This window comes from Camelus ferus, chromosome 25 (genome assembly GCF_009834535.1).
Source record: "Camelus ferus isolate YT-003-E chromosome 25, BCGSAC_Cfer_1.0, whole genome shotgun sequence".
Lineage (NCBI taxonomy): Eukaryota > Metazoa > Chordata > Mammalia > Artiodactyla > Camelidae > Camelus > Camelus ferus.
The window spans coordinates 3,849,977-3,865,320 of NC_045720.1; the positions used below are offsets into that span (position 1 = coordinate 3,849,977).

Below are 15,344 nucleotides of genomic sequence, written 5' to 3' on the forward strand. Positions count from 1 at the left end.
CAGCGCTTTGCAGCTTTGCGAGGTCTCTCCTTGGTGGGCCCTGGGCAGCCCTACCAGCTGCTCCCAGCTGACCTGCTGGGCTCTGTGAGGCCTAGCGCCCAGAGATGCCAAGACGCTTTATGCCTCTTTTCTCCAGGCAATGCTTAACTGTCAGCGACCCGCCCACAGCTCGAGGACCCAGGACAGCCGCCTGTGGGGGCAGGTGGCTGCTCTTTGCCACGCCGAGGGAGGCCTGGTCCCCTGTAACCAGGCTGTAGTGGTGGGGCTGTGGGAGAAGCGGCCGGGCTGTGGCCAGGCTACGAGGCTGCTTTGACAGGGGATTTCACGTAGGACGGGAGTCACACGGTTCCCACCGTGGTCCCCAGGAGGGCTCGTGCTGTTGGCTGAGCAACTACTCGGTGCCGGCCTCACGCAGGCACCCGCTGAGGTCATTTCTCTGAACCCCTGCAAGGAATTACTGCTCTCTCCATTTTTCCAGTGAAGGAGACAGGCTCAAAAAAAAAAAAAAATCAGATAATTTCTTCAAAGTTAGTCAGTTTCTTAGTCCCTTTGAGCTGTTGTAACATTTATCTCTTACAGTTTTATGGGCTGGAAGTCAAAGATCAAGGCACCTGCAGATCTTGTGTTTAGTGGGGGCCTGTTTTCTGGTTCACAGATGGCCTTCTTCTTCCGGGACCTCAGATGGCAGAGGGGCAAGGGAGCTCCTGGGCCCCTTTTATACCAGCTCTAATGCCATCCATGGGGGCTCCACTCTCAGGACCTAACCACCCCCAAAGCCCCTACCTCATAAACCATGACATTGGGGGTCAAGTTTCAGTATTTGCATTTGGATTGGGGGGGCACATTCAGCCCACGGCACTCAGCTAGAAGGCTGCCCCAGGGCAGAGTGTGCAGTGGGCTGTTTTCACATCCTCAGCACCCAGTGCACATTGTGCGTTTACTGGGGATTCACTCCCTTTCTTTGGAACTCTCCCTGACCAGCAGCCTCGTGCTTGCAGAATGGAGGGCTTTTTTATTGCATAAAAATCGGACATTTAAATTCACTTATGCAAGAAATGCAGTTTGGAAAACATGCTCTTTCCAGCCATAATGGACATTGGGAAAATGTGATACGTAGTTATTGTGTCACCAAAGGTGATCAGATTCCACCCACTATCCCATTTTACAGACAAGAGGACTGATTCTGGGAGGGGAAGGTGACTCAGCCCAGGTCACCCTGAATCAGTGCCGGGGAGACCACCCCTGAATGCTTATTCAGAACTTATGATGGGACAGTAGAGCGATCACGTGCTCATTCAGGGAGAAGGATCTGTTTAGAGCATCTGGTATTTAATGGACACCTACCTGATGTGCCCCACAAGTGTAAGAGCAGGGATTTGAACCCTAATGTTTCTACCTCCAGAGCCCTTCCTCCTTCGTCACCCCACAGTGCCCACACCGAGGCAGCAGTGTGATGTGCTGACTGAAACTGTCTCGCCGGGGAGTGGGAAGCTCTGGCAGGTGAGAGGGGGGCCGCCTGAGGGCAGGCACCAGCCTCACTCCTCTCGCGTCCCGTGTGGGCATTGTGGTCTGGCTCCTCGGAGGACCCCGTCTCCAGGACTCAAGTCAGCCCCCCCACCGCTCCCCGACTGGTCCAGGCAGTTTTGTAGGGAGTTGTGAGTAAGGATGTGCTGCTGGTGGTGGAGAATCAGGAGTAATAACTCACCTGCTGAACCAGTGTCCTGCTGTGTGCTGAGTGGTCCCATGGGATTCTCACAGCAGCCCAAGTGGCGGCCTCAAGCTCTTCCGTGGTGTTGACTGAAAAAGAATGCATATCCTAAAAGCTGAGAATTATGTTTTATTAGGCAGACTTTCCGAGGACTTCAAGCCCAGGAGACAGCCTCTCAGACAGCTCTGAGGGAGGGGAGGAGCCAGGATATATAGGAGTTTTTGCAGCAAAGACCAGGTAGTCGAAACATCAAAAGATTGCTGTTAATGAAAGAAAACCAAGTATCTCAAGTTGAGGAATTTAGCGCATTTTTCTGTATGGGAAGGTGCAAAGTCTGGGCTCACTGAAATCACTCCTTTGACCTGCACCTGGCTCTCTAGGGCTGGTGTCCTGTGCTTTCCCATCCCGAGTCTCCTTGCGGGGGCACCCTGGCGGGGTGGCTGCAGAGGCTGAGGGCTTGACGGCGGGCATCCTGTTTCCATCCTGACTTCCCTCAGGGCTCGCCGTAGGGGGCAGGTGGCTGTAGCGTCCTGTGTGCTCCTGTGGCAGGCAGTGTTTTTCATTCACACGGGTGTCAATGCCTTCTTTCACAACCATGTACCGGGGCTCCTGGGGTTATGTGACTCGCTCAGTGTCACATAAATATGTGACTGAGCTGGGTGACCCCCTGTCCCACTAGCTCCCCTGAGCCCAAAGGTCATGTCTTTTCCATCACTTTACATGGTCAATGCCTGAGGCCTCTCTTAGAGCCAAAGCGAAACAAGATACACCTGTCCACTAACGGGAGCTCGTGAACACAGTTTTCCTTTCTCTGATGTTTCGCTCTTTAAAATTGTACAGTTTAAAAGCTGCTGAACTGTAATTCAAGCAAAATCCAAATGAATTGCAGAAATGTGGCTGCAGGACGGAAAGCCCTAAATCGCTGCTTTGCCTGCAAGGCCGACCTGTGTGAGCCAGGTGTTCCTCCGGGGGCTTCCGGAACCCCGGCCACACGGCCAGGACAGTGCCCGTCCTCTCCCTGCTTCACTGTGATGCAGGACTGTCACAAGCTCACATTTCCTGGGAAACCCCAGCAGCTGCGTTTCTCCTGCACCTATTTCCTGGGCTGGGCAGTGGCAATGGAAGCTGGCTGGCTCCGGACTCTGCTGTGGCCTCATGTTTTCACCTGGGAAATGTATCTGCACAGTTCCCTCCGCTTAAATCCCGCTCCGCTCCCCGGGCAGGGTGGGCGGGCTGCCCTCGCAGAGCAGGCGTGCTTTCCCTGTCTCCTGTGCTCTTCCCGGCAGACTCACTCCCTGCTCTTCTCTCTGGATAGGTTTTGACCTGATGGATCTGTTCAGCGTGAAGGCGATCTTGGGGAAGAGGGAGACCGGAGCGCAGAGTTCCTATGTCCGGATGGGCGCCTTCCCTGTGGTGCAGAGGACCGAGTGAGTGGCGACGTCTCCTTCCACACTTACCTAGACGGGGCAGGAAGGAGGCCATGGTTGCTCCCTGAGCACTGGGTAGGGCTTTAGCCTCCAGAGCACCTGGTAAGGCCTCCCTGAGATGAGGCAACTGAATCCCTGACCTGGGATTCAGCCTGTTTCTTAGCCGATCTATTACCATGAACGCTATTGGTCCCCTGGTCCTTCTGCGCTCACCTCTCTGTACCAGCAGTGTTCATCATCTGTCCGATCATGCATGCGTTTTTCTATCAGTTCAGTAAACAACAAACGTTTACGGCTTAGACCCTCAGCATCTACTCCAGCCCGGCCGCTCCGTTACCGCAGGCATAGCGCCCCCCGGAGTCTGGTGCTTGTTTGGCCAGTGGAGACCCAGGTCAGTATTTACCGGGTGCCTGGCCTCCCACGAGCTATTAGAGGCCCCTGTGCCTCCATCACGGCATGTTTTCACCTGAGATGGATGTTCCCACCTTGCAACACTGTTGAGAGGATTGTGCTACAAAGATGTGTCCAGCATCCGCCAGCTGTCGGTCTCCAGTCAGGTGTTAATGACGCCCAAACGAGATGTTCCATGAAGCGCCTCTCAGGCAGACTGAGCTTTTGAAAATGAGAAGTGATATTCTATCTTGACACTCCGCCTCCACCTTCAAACTCGTTGCTTCAGGGTGTTCTTAAGCTAATGGTCTGGAAAGACCTTGTGTGTGATCCGGCCCCGTCCTGCCTTTTTGGCCTCAGGCTCTTCTGTGGTGCTCCCTTGTCCGGCTCCTCTGTCTCTGTTCTGGGAGCCTTCCCGCCACCCTCCTCCCAGGGCAGAGCCTCTGTTCACGCTCTTCCATCCCTGGGGACACCTGCTCGCCCTTCCGAGTACAGCCCAGCCATCCTGCTTTCCAGGACGCCTTCCCCGGCCTGAGACTGAGTCGGGTCTCCCCTGTCCTCGCTCCTCACAAGCTGTACTCCTGCATGAAACGTTGTAACGTTGAAGCCAACTGCAATTGTGCAGTTAGTCCTTTGCAGACTGTCTGCCCTGTTCAGCGAGCAGCTCCGGGGGGACCTGAGTCTGGTCGCTGCAGTCCCAGCGTCGGGCCACACCTGCGCAGTGGAGGGGGTTCGTCAGCACCGGCTGAGTGGATGAGTCAGTACCCAGTCGTGAAAATGCCCCGTTAGGGACTAGCCGGGCAGAGGTGGGCATGGAACACCTGGCCTCAGAGTTTGAGTTTTGCAGGCGTGCAATCGTTTTCCTAACTCAGCCGGCATTCTGTGAGTGCCAGCCCTGCCCCCGGCAGTAGATCAGGCTCTAACGCCCTTGATGGCTTACAGAGCCTGCAGACGTGGGAGTGATGGGACAGAAGAGGAAATGGGACAGGTCACCCTCTCGAGTCTCCTCTTCTCACCGTGCAGTGGGAACCGTAATCACGGTCAGGGAGCCTTAAAGGAGGCGTGCCTTTCCCGACAGTGGGCATCGTTCCATCCTGCAGGTGCTGAGACTCAGGTGCTGGGATCTCCTTCTTAGCCACCTGGCCCCATTCGGGGGCTGCACAGGGCGGAACGGAATCCGGTTCCATTTCCCTCTTTACTCCCTGTACTTTTTTGGCCTTACCCATCCAATTCACCATCCGTACCTCTTGGGAAGCACCACAGGCAGCTTCACTGTAAAGCAGTCATGCGATAGAGAAAGAACAAAACAAAGAGAAGAACGTGCACGTTACACAGACGGGGTGGGAAGCCCGGCAGGGGCCCGTCTGCGGACGGCGCTGTCTTTCTGCCAAGGCACTTGGGGCCAAGAGCAGGCTGGCTTTGGGCACTACCCTCTGGAACGTGGGGTTGGAGGGTTTCTGAGAAACGGATTTGGGCTTGTGTTGAGTCGCCCTGAGCAGGAGTTTCTACACGGTTTTGAATTTGTTCCAGTGGCGAAACACCAGAAACAAAACCCAGCCAGCAAAGCCCCGACACGTCAGGGCAGCGCGCCCCCTTCTTTCCCTGGCGCTTTGACATTTACACGCAGACACACACACGCGGGTCATTTCAACCTGCAGGTGAACCGTGTCCGTGATGGAAAGGGGCATCGCTTTCAGTAGCTACATTTTTCATAGATTTTTCAATTTGTATTTCTTTCTCACTTGTTTGATGTTTAAAGGGCATTTTACACACCTTATCTAATTTCTTTCTCGCTGTGGTCAAAGGAGGGGGGCAAGGCTTGTATAATCCTCATCATTTATCTGATGAGACATTTGAGTCTCAAAACAGGACAGTAGCTTGTTCAGAATCTCATAGTCCCTGGGAAGCAGAGGTTGGCCGCAAACCCGGGTCCTCCCGCTCCAGCCCGTCCGCCCCTGCACTGTAATCTCGCAGTCGGCTCCGTTGTTTGTGGAAAGGCTTAGATTCGGCCGTTTTGTTTTCTTTAGAGACCCTCTGTTGTGACCCTTTGTTTTCCCCTCCTAAGCATCATTTTTCTTAGGCTGTGTATGTAGTCTAAGAAAAAGTCTTAGCCTTTCCATCAATGGAGGCATTTCTGCCCGAGCTCAGGGATGTTGGGGTTCGGTGCCACAGCACCGCAGTGAAGGGAACATGGAATACAGCGGGTCACACGAGTATTTGGGTTTCCCCATGCATATGAGAGTTATGCGTATGCCGTTCTGTAGTCTGTTAAACGTGCAGTAGCCAACCGACTAAAAGACAATGTACATGTCTTCATTTAAAAAAGAATGCTGTTGGAAAAATGGCTTCCTTGGTACAGGGTTGTCAGAAATCTTTAATTTTTAAAAACACAAATCTGTGAAGCACGATAAAGCTAATAAGCACCGCAGAGTGAGCTGTGCCTGTGTGCAGACAGACGGAGACACGGACATGGCGCACAGGGGTGCCCGGGCCTTCTGCTGCGTGCAGACAGACGGAGACACAGACACGGCGCACGGGGCGTCTGCCTCTGTGTTACACACGCGTGTGTTGTTTCAAAGGCATGAAAAGTGAGCGTGTGTGGGAAAGAGCAGTGGCGTGGCTGGCCTCGTTGGTGCAAGAGGAAGAAAAAGAAAGTGAAGGGAAACCCACCTGTGCCCCAGAGCTGGTACCCGTGCAGACGGGTGGCGAGGCCTCGGCCCCCTCCCGTGTGGGCAGTGACCTAGGATGTCCCTGAATCCTGAGGGAGACCCTGGCACCCTGAGTGGTGGGCGCTCTTCCCAGTGCTCGGATGTGGTCCTGGGTGACATCCCAGCTCAGGGAATGACTCTGGACAATGGGGCCAATGCCCAGCTGTGGTCTGTGAACAGAGAGCCGCAGAGGGAGGACCAGTCTTTGCTCACAGGTTCTACAGCCAAACGAAGGGTCCCTGAGGGTCCGAGAGTCTGAGAACCAGGAACCCGGACGCCTCCTCATTTCCCTTCCCAGCTCTCTGGCCAGACAGCTTCCGCCTCCTCCAGTGTGGAAGGCGGTACCTTGCATTCCTTACCCCGGAGTGGCGTCTGGCCCCTCCGTGGCCGGCGTGGGGGTGAAGGTGCCTCAGCTCGCGACCAGGAGGAGAGCCTGCAGGCCAGCCCCCCTCTTGGGGTGGGAGCCGCTGCCGGCCCCTCACCAGCCAGGCTGTGGGGGTTAGCCCCTGAGGGCCCGGCCGCCCGCAGCCATGACACGTGCATCGTGACACCGTGCACTTGTGACGTATTGCAGGGACAACTTTCATTCTGAATTTGGAGGGGAAAGGGCGGTTACGGGACTGTCTGGACTGGAGCTGCAGGGGGTTGAGGAGCTCCCCCAGGTGAGGGGCTGGCCCCCTACGCCCTGCAAGAAAGCTGGGCTCTGTGGAGAGAGGGGGATGTCCCGGCATGTGGGGCAGGCGCCAAGCAGGATAAGGTACCCCAGTGTGGCCTTGCTGAGACGGAGCAGGCAGGGAGGCCTGAAGGCTGGGGCACTCAGCTGCGTCTGACCCTGGGGAGGGGGTGGCAGTTTGGCACATGTCGTTGATTTTGGAGAGATGGGAGCAGACCGGTACCACGGGGTGGATTTGAAGGGGCTAAGGGTGGGGGTAATGGAGTGATGACAGGGCCACAGGGAGGGTCACCAGGGTTGCATGGCCGTCCTTACTGAGGGAAGGGCAGTGAAGGCAGGTGAGAGGGTCGGCTTCAGGGGCTGAAGTGGGAGGCCCTCGTGAGCCCAGGGTGTGTGGGTTTCCTCTATAGTGACTGTTCTCAGCCTGGTGTCGTCTGTCTCTGTCTGCCTCCAGGGATGTGTTCCCACAAGGTTTGCCTGACGAGTATGCCTTTGTCACCACCTTCCGGCTCAGGAAAACGTCTCGGAAAGAGGACTGGTACCTCTGGCAGGTCATCGACCAGTACGGCATCCCGCAGGTGGGAGCAGCGCACCTTGTCTCTTGCACACTTCTGCCTCTTTCTCGTGGGGATGGCCTCACCCACTGTGTTCTCTCCAGGGGTCTCTGTTCTGGGCCCAGGAGGTGGAGAGTCTGGAGTGCCGAGGCCCAGGGACCCTGCAGGGGGTGTCACACCGCCAGAGAGCGGCAGCTGCTTCCCCGTGACTGTCCAGTGCCTGGCACCCGGGTGGGGCAGAGGACCTCGTTCTTGGCTCGGGGACCCTCAGCCCAGCCAGGGAGGTGGCAGCCAGCCCTGCTGTCCTCGGCATGCGCTCTGTTAGCAGCGTGTTCATGGTGTGGTGGGGGACACGGGCTCAGAGCCAGCAGGACCTGGGTTTGTGCCTTGTATCTGCTCCTTTCTGGGTGTGGGCTCGGGGACTCATGCGCTTTCTGGGTCTTGCTGTTCTTAGCCCGAAAATGGAAACAGGATGCCTGCCGTGTCTGGTTGGTGGAGGCATCGGGGGAATAATGTCTCTGAAGTGTCTAGAACACTGACTGAGTGTAAGACAGTTTTTTTAAATGATGTTCTTTGGTTTTACCTTGGATGGAGCTCTGAAGCCCATCTTTGCCCACCTCTGGTGCATGGGGCTCTCCATTCCCATCAACCACACACAGCAGAGCCAGGAAGGTCTCATCTCCAGGCCCACGCCAGCAACACAGTACGTTTGTTTGAGATGCAGGTGACTCTACTTTTTGTGCTCTGCCAAACCCCGAGCCCCGCTTCCTCGGAGTCCGTGGGCCCGCCGTAGCTGTATCACCGCCCTTGTCCTCTCTTGAGACTGAACTGTGTGGAGACGTCACCCATCTTCAGTTGGGGATGCTGGCTGTATTTTCATTTGGGGTTGAAATAAACCAGAAACATGCTCAAGCCACGGGACCACGGCAGCTGCTCTCACAGGCTGCTCCTGAGAGAGGGCTGTGCCCAGCAGCCAGCTCCCCTCCCTGCGGTTGGAGCTGGACCCTGACGCCATGCACGGGTCTCACCCGCACTCACCCACACTCAGTAGGAGCTGAGGGTGGTCCCGAGTGCTTTGCAGATCTTCACACGGTCCTTGGGGCAACCCTGTGGGCAGGTTCTACGCTGCCATCTTACAAGGAGGGCCTGAACCATGGCGAACTGAGGCACCTGCCTGTGTCTTCGTGGCTCGTGAGGAGGGGAGGTGGGGTTTGAACCCAGGCCATCAAGCTCCAGATTTGTGTTACCCACCGTGCCCCGCGGGCTCCGGCCCATGAGTTAGTCCTGCTGAATGCCTTTCCTGCAGCATCCTGGTCAGACTAAGGTGCGTAACCACCCTCAGGCTTGGCTGCCAGGTGGCCTGGTTTCCTCAGTGTGGGAGGCTGAGTGGAGGAGTGAGATTCTTCTCCAGAGGCTCTTTTTCCAGAGAGCAGGCAGCTCATCATAACCCTCAGCCGCCCCCGTCTGCAGACACGCGGGTCTGGTGTCTCCAGTTTTTAGGGGTCCAGTGCCATGACATTCCTGTGGGGCGAGCCCACACCACCCCTGAAGTCAACATCCTCTTCCTTCAAGGCGTGTGCAGAGCTGTGTTCTCCCTGCCGGCCGTGGCTGCCTCCTCTCCTCCTTCTGCTGGAACGAGCCACGGGCTGCAATTCCGGAGACAAGTGCGGAGGCAGAACCTGCCCAAGAAAACTTTAGGCTCATTTTCAGAGAGGCACCCGGCAGTTCCATTCCATTGAGCCAGCCCCGGAGAGTGCCTGGCCCTGGAAGTGCCCATGGTGGCCACCCCAGGCCTTGGCGGAGTCCTGGCTGGACACAGGAGAAATGGACCACGGCCAGGAGAAGACAGTCTGTGAGCAGAGTGGTGTTAGCAATATTCCCCCGCTTCTGGAGCCATTGTAGACCTGTAACAGGACCTAGGTTTTTATATCCGTGGTATTTACATCCACCCTTGGCAGGTGGCATTCCCCAAACTTGTCATTTGGAGAGGCCGAGGAACATCCATTCATTCCAGATACGACAAAGGGGCAGGAAGAGGAGAGGCTGGCAATGGAGCAGAGTGTGGTGGGTGGTGAGAGGTGGGCTCAGGTTGGGGTGGGGGCCAGGTTTCATAGCCTCGTAGGCCAGTGTCAGGACTTAGACTAGGCGCTGGGAGGCGGGCAGGCCTTGAACAAGAGCCTAGGGGACTGGAGTCCTCTCGGCAGGAGATGGTGTTGACTCTGACCCCCTAGTAACAGTGACTTGGGGAGAAATGGTTGGATTCTGGATATTTTGAAAATAGAATCAGCAGGGTTTGCTGATGGATCTGAGCCGTGAAGTGCCTTCCTGAGCCCCAGCTAATACTGTAGATACGGGACTCAGGCCCTTGGGCCCTCCTCTGCTCTGTATTGTGCTAGAAGGAAGAAGAACATTGACAAATAAACCTACGGCCTCAGGAAGCCCCCGCGGTGGCTCAGGGATACAGGGCTCAAACAGCTGAAACGAACTTCAGGAAATGGCAGACCACGTTTCATCATGGAGCGTTAGATGATGTGTGTGAGACGCTCCAGGTTATTAGTCAGGGATTTGTAGTTTGGTTTTCCACCCTAACCCTAATGTATCAGCAGGCAAGGTAATTAGAGAGAAATCTTAGGTCCCCCTTGGCTGTACTGAAGCCACGTGGGGCCCAGACAGAAACCAGAAAACCCCGGGTGGTGTAAGCACTGTGGCTGATCCTCCGCAGGGCGGTGGGTACCTTCTTTTACCCTCGGGCTCTCATTCAGTCGTTCATTCAGTCCCTGGCTACTGAGAGCTGCTGTGTGGCCTGCCTTGTCCTGGCCCCTGGGTTAAAGAGATGCCAGCTTGAAAGCAGAGTGTGGAGCAGGCAAGAAACGGGGACAAAATAAATGAATGAGATACTTGCATACACTGACCCGAAGTGCTGTGACAAAAGTAACTAAATTACCTCGCCTGAGGGCGTGTGAGCAGGTCACCAGGTTAGATCCAGTTACGTGTGTGTGTGTGTCAGAGGCGGCGTCACCGAGGTGACATCTTTGAACTGGCTTACTTGATTTGGTATAGCTAGTATTTAGAACAGTGCCTGGAGTATAATAAATGCTGCATAAGTGTTTTACGTGTGTGTTAATTCACTTAATCCTCATAAGAATTCTGTGAAGTAGGCGCTGTCATGGGTGCCATTTTACACATGAGGAAACAGTACAGAGAGGTTGAACAACCTGCCCAAGGTCACACAGCTTAGAAGTGACTCGGTTGTAGGCGAGCAACAGACAGCCCAGATTCGTGAAGCGTGTTTCAGCAAAGTGTCCAGGATTAACGGAGCTGATGAGGTTAAGGGTCAGGGTTAAGGACACCAGTGAGAGAGATTGCCACATCCTGGAATTAGCAACAGCAGGAAGCTTCCGCCCAGAGCCAGGGCAGCCTGGGCAGGGGAGGTTGGTGGTTAGTGGAGACGGTGAGTTCCAGAGTCATGGAGGAGGGAGAGCTCGCAAAGAGCCATGGCAGGGGGAGGGTCATAGCCATCTGGAACCAGGGGAAGCAGGGCAGGGCAGGAAGTGTCAGTCTCAGAGCCTCTCTTCCTGCTCTTTGACCTCCGCTGCCAGACTCACTGGAAGCCAAAGGGCACAGGAGTCCAGGTGAAGAAGTCAGAGATTCTGGTCTGGGAGCCCAGATCCAGGCAGAGAGGGACGGAGCATGGGTATCAGCAATTGAAGCCTGACCCCGCAGAGACTGGACACGAATCTACTCACCCCACCCACACGCTCCGTGAGTGCCTGTCTTCCAAGCGAGGTTGGGTCCCCCACCTCCACGCGCTGCTGGAGTGTCGGGCTGGCTCACTCTGGCATCCCTGACACCTGACAGGTTGCTTACCCGTCACAGAGGATGCTCAGCAAATAGTGTGCCAGCCTGTAGATGCACATTTATTCATTCATTCGTTCATTCATTCTTAAAAAACAGAAAAATAAACGTTTGTTCCAGAGTTTTCCAGGCATTTTGCAAAGGGCTGAGGGGGCATCCAGTGCAAAAGACAGGCATGGTACCTGACACGAATTACTTTATTCTAATGGGGCTTCAATTTTATCCTCAAGGTAAGAGAAGTGGGGGTTAATGGACGAGGTCTCAGGCTGGCACCCGGCATCCGGACATGAATATGTTTCATTTTGCAACCTGGGGTTTTAAAAGGTGCTGAATCCAGTCAGGGTTTCTGGTCGGTCTCACAGCCCAAGCCCTTCTGCACCAGTGGCCTCGCAGTCTTACAGGCGCTCCTACCAGCAGAGCCCCTCTGGGCATTTAAGGTTTCAACCCCTGGATTAATGTGTGAGCTCAAGTCTTCCATTTAGTTTAAGGCTGAGGACAGCCTGCCCGGGAGGTATCAGTAGCATTATGTTGAGGAGAAGCCAAGGCTTAGGGATGTGAGGCGATTTGCCCGAGGCTGAGCAGCTGGTAAGGGTCACAGCCAGGATCTGACTCAGGTTTGTCAGGTCTGACTCTGTGATCTCCCCTCCCCACCTGCCTGCCCCTCTCTTGGTCCCCTGCAGCTCAAGGAGCCCCTGGTTCTCTCATCCCCAGGTGTCCATCCGGCTGGACGGCGAGAACAAGGCCGTTGAGTACAACGCTGTGGGCGCCATGAAGGATGCCGTCAGGGTGGTCTTCCGAGGTCCCCGGGTCAGTGACCTCTTCGACCGGGACTGGCACAAGGTGGCCCTGAGCATCCAGGCGCAGAACGTCTCCCTGTACATTGACTGTGCGCTGGTGCAGACGCTGCCCCTGGAGGAGAGGGAGAACATCGAAATCCAGGGCAAGACCGTGATGGGCAAGCGCCTCTATGACAGCGTGCCCATCGACGTGAGTACCGGCCCGCCTCCGCGGCCGGGGTCCTGGGGCCCCCAGGGAGGGCCTCCGAGCCAGGTGCCCCCGACGTCCCCTCACCTGCCTGGCCCGTTGATCAGGGCATCATCTTAGACTGTCCTAGATGGGAGGCCCTGACTCAGAAAACGGCTGTATCCCCACCACACTCATGCCTTCCTCTGGTTATGTAGCCGTTTCATCAGTCGTTTCTCACCTACACACTGAGCGCCTTCTGTGTGCCCGACACTGTGCTCAGCACTGGAGACACGGGACGTAAGTCTGCATCTATGTGTAGGCTTGGCAGAGAAGAGTGAAACTTCCTTCCAGAGTTTTCCAGGCATCTTGCCAAGGGCTCAGGTAGGGACAGAAAGGGAAATAGAGTTATAAGGTTCCTTGTAGATTTACATAGACACTCTTTCCCCTTTCTTCTCGGATTGTAGAAAGCTTGGAAACTCTAGGAAAGTATATGGGAAATAAGTAAAACTCATCCCCAGCGCACCGCGCAGGGGAGCGGCTGGGACGGGTCAGTGCCTGGACGGCGGTCCTGGCACCACCTCCCTGCCAGTGTTCTTCCTCTCCCCCCGACTTCCTTTCTCTCCTTTTCACTTTCTTGTAGTCTTTCTTTCTTTCTTTCCTCTAGAAATGCATTCCCACACCTGTCCATGCAGACACGCACGCAGGACACATGCGCACTTACCTGCCGTCATCAGGCTGAGGTCAGGTCAGCTTTATCCCCCACGGCCGGAGGCAGCCCCTGCTTCCCGAGAAATGACTAGCCCATGGTCTGGACGGGCTCTTCCCCAAACTATTTCTTTGATTAGTTTACACTTCTGGGCATATTCATTATCAAATACTGTGTTGTTGGACGTGTGCTGGATTCCTTTGAAATTTATGTAAATGATGTCCAGCATACTTAGCCACATCTTGCTTTTCTGTTCTCAAGATTCTGTGTCTAAGCTTTTGTTCCTTCTTTTAGCTGCTTCGTAATACTTTATTTTGCTTGTTTGTATCCTGTTAGCGGAAGTTTAGATTGTTCTGATATTTCACCATCATAATCGGTGTGAGCAAAGGTGGAACATTTGCAAAGGGCTTTCCTCATGGAGGAGACAGGGTGACACTCTTGAGGCTGGAGATGCAGGCCAGTGAGAGAGTTCCTCTGGGGTGCGTACCCTTGGGTTCAGTGACGAGATTGTAGGGTAAACAGTTTTTGCCTTTCCAGCACATTTTAACTTCTCAACAAAGTGACAGAACATTTATGTGCCTAACAGCAGTATAGGGAAGATTTCCTTAGATCCTCACCAACACTTTGATAGTTTTTTTTTTGACATTTTCGCTGTTTTCCAATCAAAACAGTAGATTACAAATATTGTCTGTATACAGATTTCTTAACGTGAAGGCGAGAGTGAGTTGGTCAGAGGTACTATGAAGGGGCGCGGTGGCGTTTTACTGTGGTCTCCGTCTGCGTCTCCGCGGAGCTCAGAAGTCCTCCCACGAGTGTGCTGATTGCCCACTTGACTTCCGCTTCATGCTGGCTCACAGCATTTGACTGTTTTTACAATGATTATGCTTTTTTTGCAATTATTTCTAAATAATCTGTATATATTCTGGACACTAACTGCTTATATATTATATATATTGCAAATATTGTTTCCTGATCTGTCGAGGGCAAACCATAAACTTAAAAAAATGAGTCTGTTTGACTACATCCAGATTCAAGAAATGGTATTATGGGCAAAAGACACCATAATCAAAGTGATAAAGTCTGTTGTAATTTGCTTTGTTAGGTAAACACTAGATTGCAAATACTGTCTGTGTACAGATTCCTTAAAGTGAAGGCGACAGTAAGTTGGACAGAGGTCCTAGAAAGGGGAGAGCTGGGGGGTGAGGAGAGGGCAGGAAGCCCACCCACTAAAACTGCAGCTCACGCGCCAGCCCCGTCCCCGCCCAGCTGTCACGGCACACGGAGTCCCGCACCGCCCGTGTCCTTGTACCTGATACCTGTACCCGGTACCGGGGAGCCCCAGAGCCTGGTGTCTGTCAGTGGAACCCTGTGCCCACCTCCTGTTTCCTGTTGGGTTCCTAGACTAAAAACGAATCCTGATGAAATGCAGGGAGAGCGAATCAATATCAGTAAGTCCCTTGCTCCTTTGCAAGCCTTCTAAAAGCGAGGCTGGGGTACTTGTGACCACAGGGCTTGGGGCCTGGACGCAGCAGGGAGAGACCACAGTGTCCTGTGGGTGTGCCTGCACTGGACCGCGCATCTGTGACCCCTGGGTCTTCACCACACCCGGCGCGTCAGTGTCAGCATCCCCATCCAGCAGGAGAGGAGACCGAGCTTCAGGGGATCAGGGTCTTGCCCAGCTGCTCTGAGAGAAGAGCAGAGCTGAGGCCCAGACCCCAGCCTGGCTGACCCCAGATTCTAAGCTCTCTGCTCCTGAATTGGTTTCCAGACTGTAGCCAGAAAAGGGCCACCAAACTGCATACGGTGGAACCCAGAGAGAGGCCGGGGAAGGGAGCGGTCCCTGCAGTAGTTCAGCACAGAACTGCTAAGGGGGCAGACATGAGCAGAGGTCTCAGAGTGGAGCGGGGGCCGGGGGGTGTCAGGAGGTGGACCCCTTGACTTGGTGGCGGTGGTGGGTGGAGAGGAAGGTGGGGGTGGCCAGGGCAGGGTGGGATTTAGGCAATCGGAAGGGACCCCTTCTGGCTCCCAGGCCCTGTTGCCCCACCGGGGAGCATCTCTGCAGGCCGCAGGCCACCCACGCTCCGCCCTGACCCTGAGCCTTTGCCTTTCCCCCCATCTCTGTCCCCGCCACCTGGCCAGACGGGCCCAGCTGCCGAACATGTGCTCCTGCTGATGCAGACGGCAGGACCCTCTCTTTCAAACAGGCCTTGTTCAGAAACTTGACTCTGTGTTTTGTCCTTTCCTCCTGTCTGTGGGCCGGTGTCCCTGCAGGAAATACAACAGACGGACGACTGGAATTGTTATTGTTCCTTCTGAGCCAAGTCGGGGGGGGGCGGGTTTACATCCACTGGTGCGTG

General features: G+C 55.0%; 1 protein-coding gene across 4 annotated transcripts in view; it reads left to right on the forward strand.

The window, feature by feature from the left end:
• The window catches only part of COL22A1 (collagen type XXII alpha 1 chain), a 214,286-nt gene that overhangs the window by 43,441 nt on the left and 155,501 nt on the right, over window positions 1–15,344 (forward strand). For all 4 annotated transcript variants that reach the window (XR_004315107.1, XM_032467724.1, XM_032467723.1 and 1 more), the window contains exons 5-7: window positions 3,024–3,135; window positions 7,361–7,484; window positions 12,027–12,302. Coding sequence is in view for 3 of the 4 variants with exons in the window: in XM_032467724.1 (XP_032323615.1) it covers window positions 3,024–3,135; window positions 7,361–7,484; window positions 12,027–12,302 (512 nt within the window). In the remaining variant the exon portion in view is untranslated. The remainder of the gene's footprint in view (window positions 1–3,023; window positions 3,136–7,360; window positions 7,485–12,026; window positions 12,303–15,344) is intronic.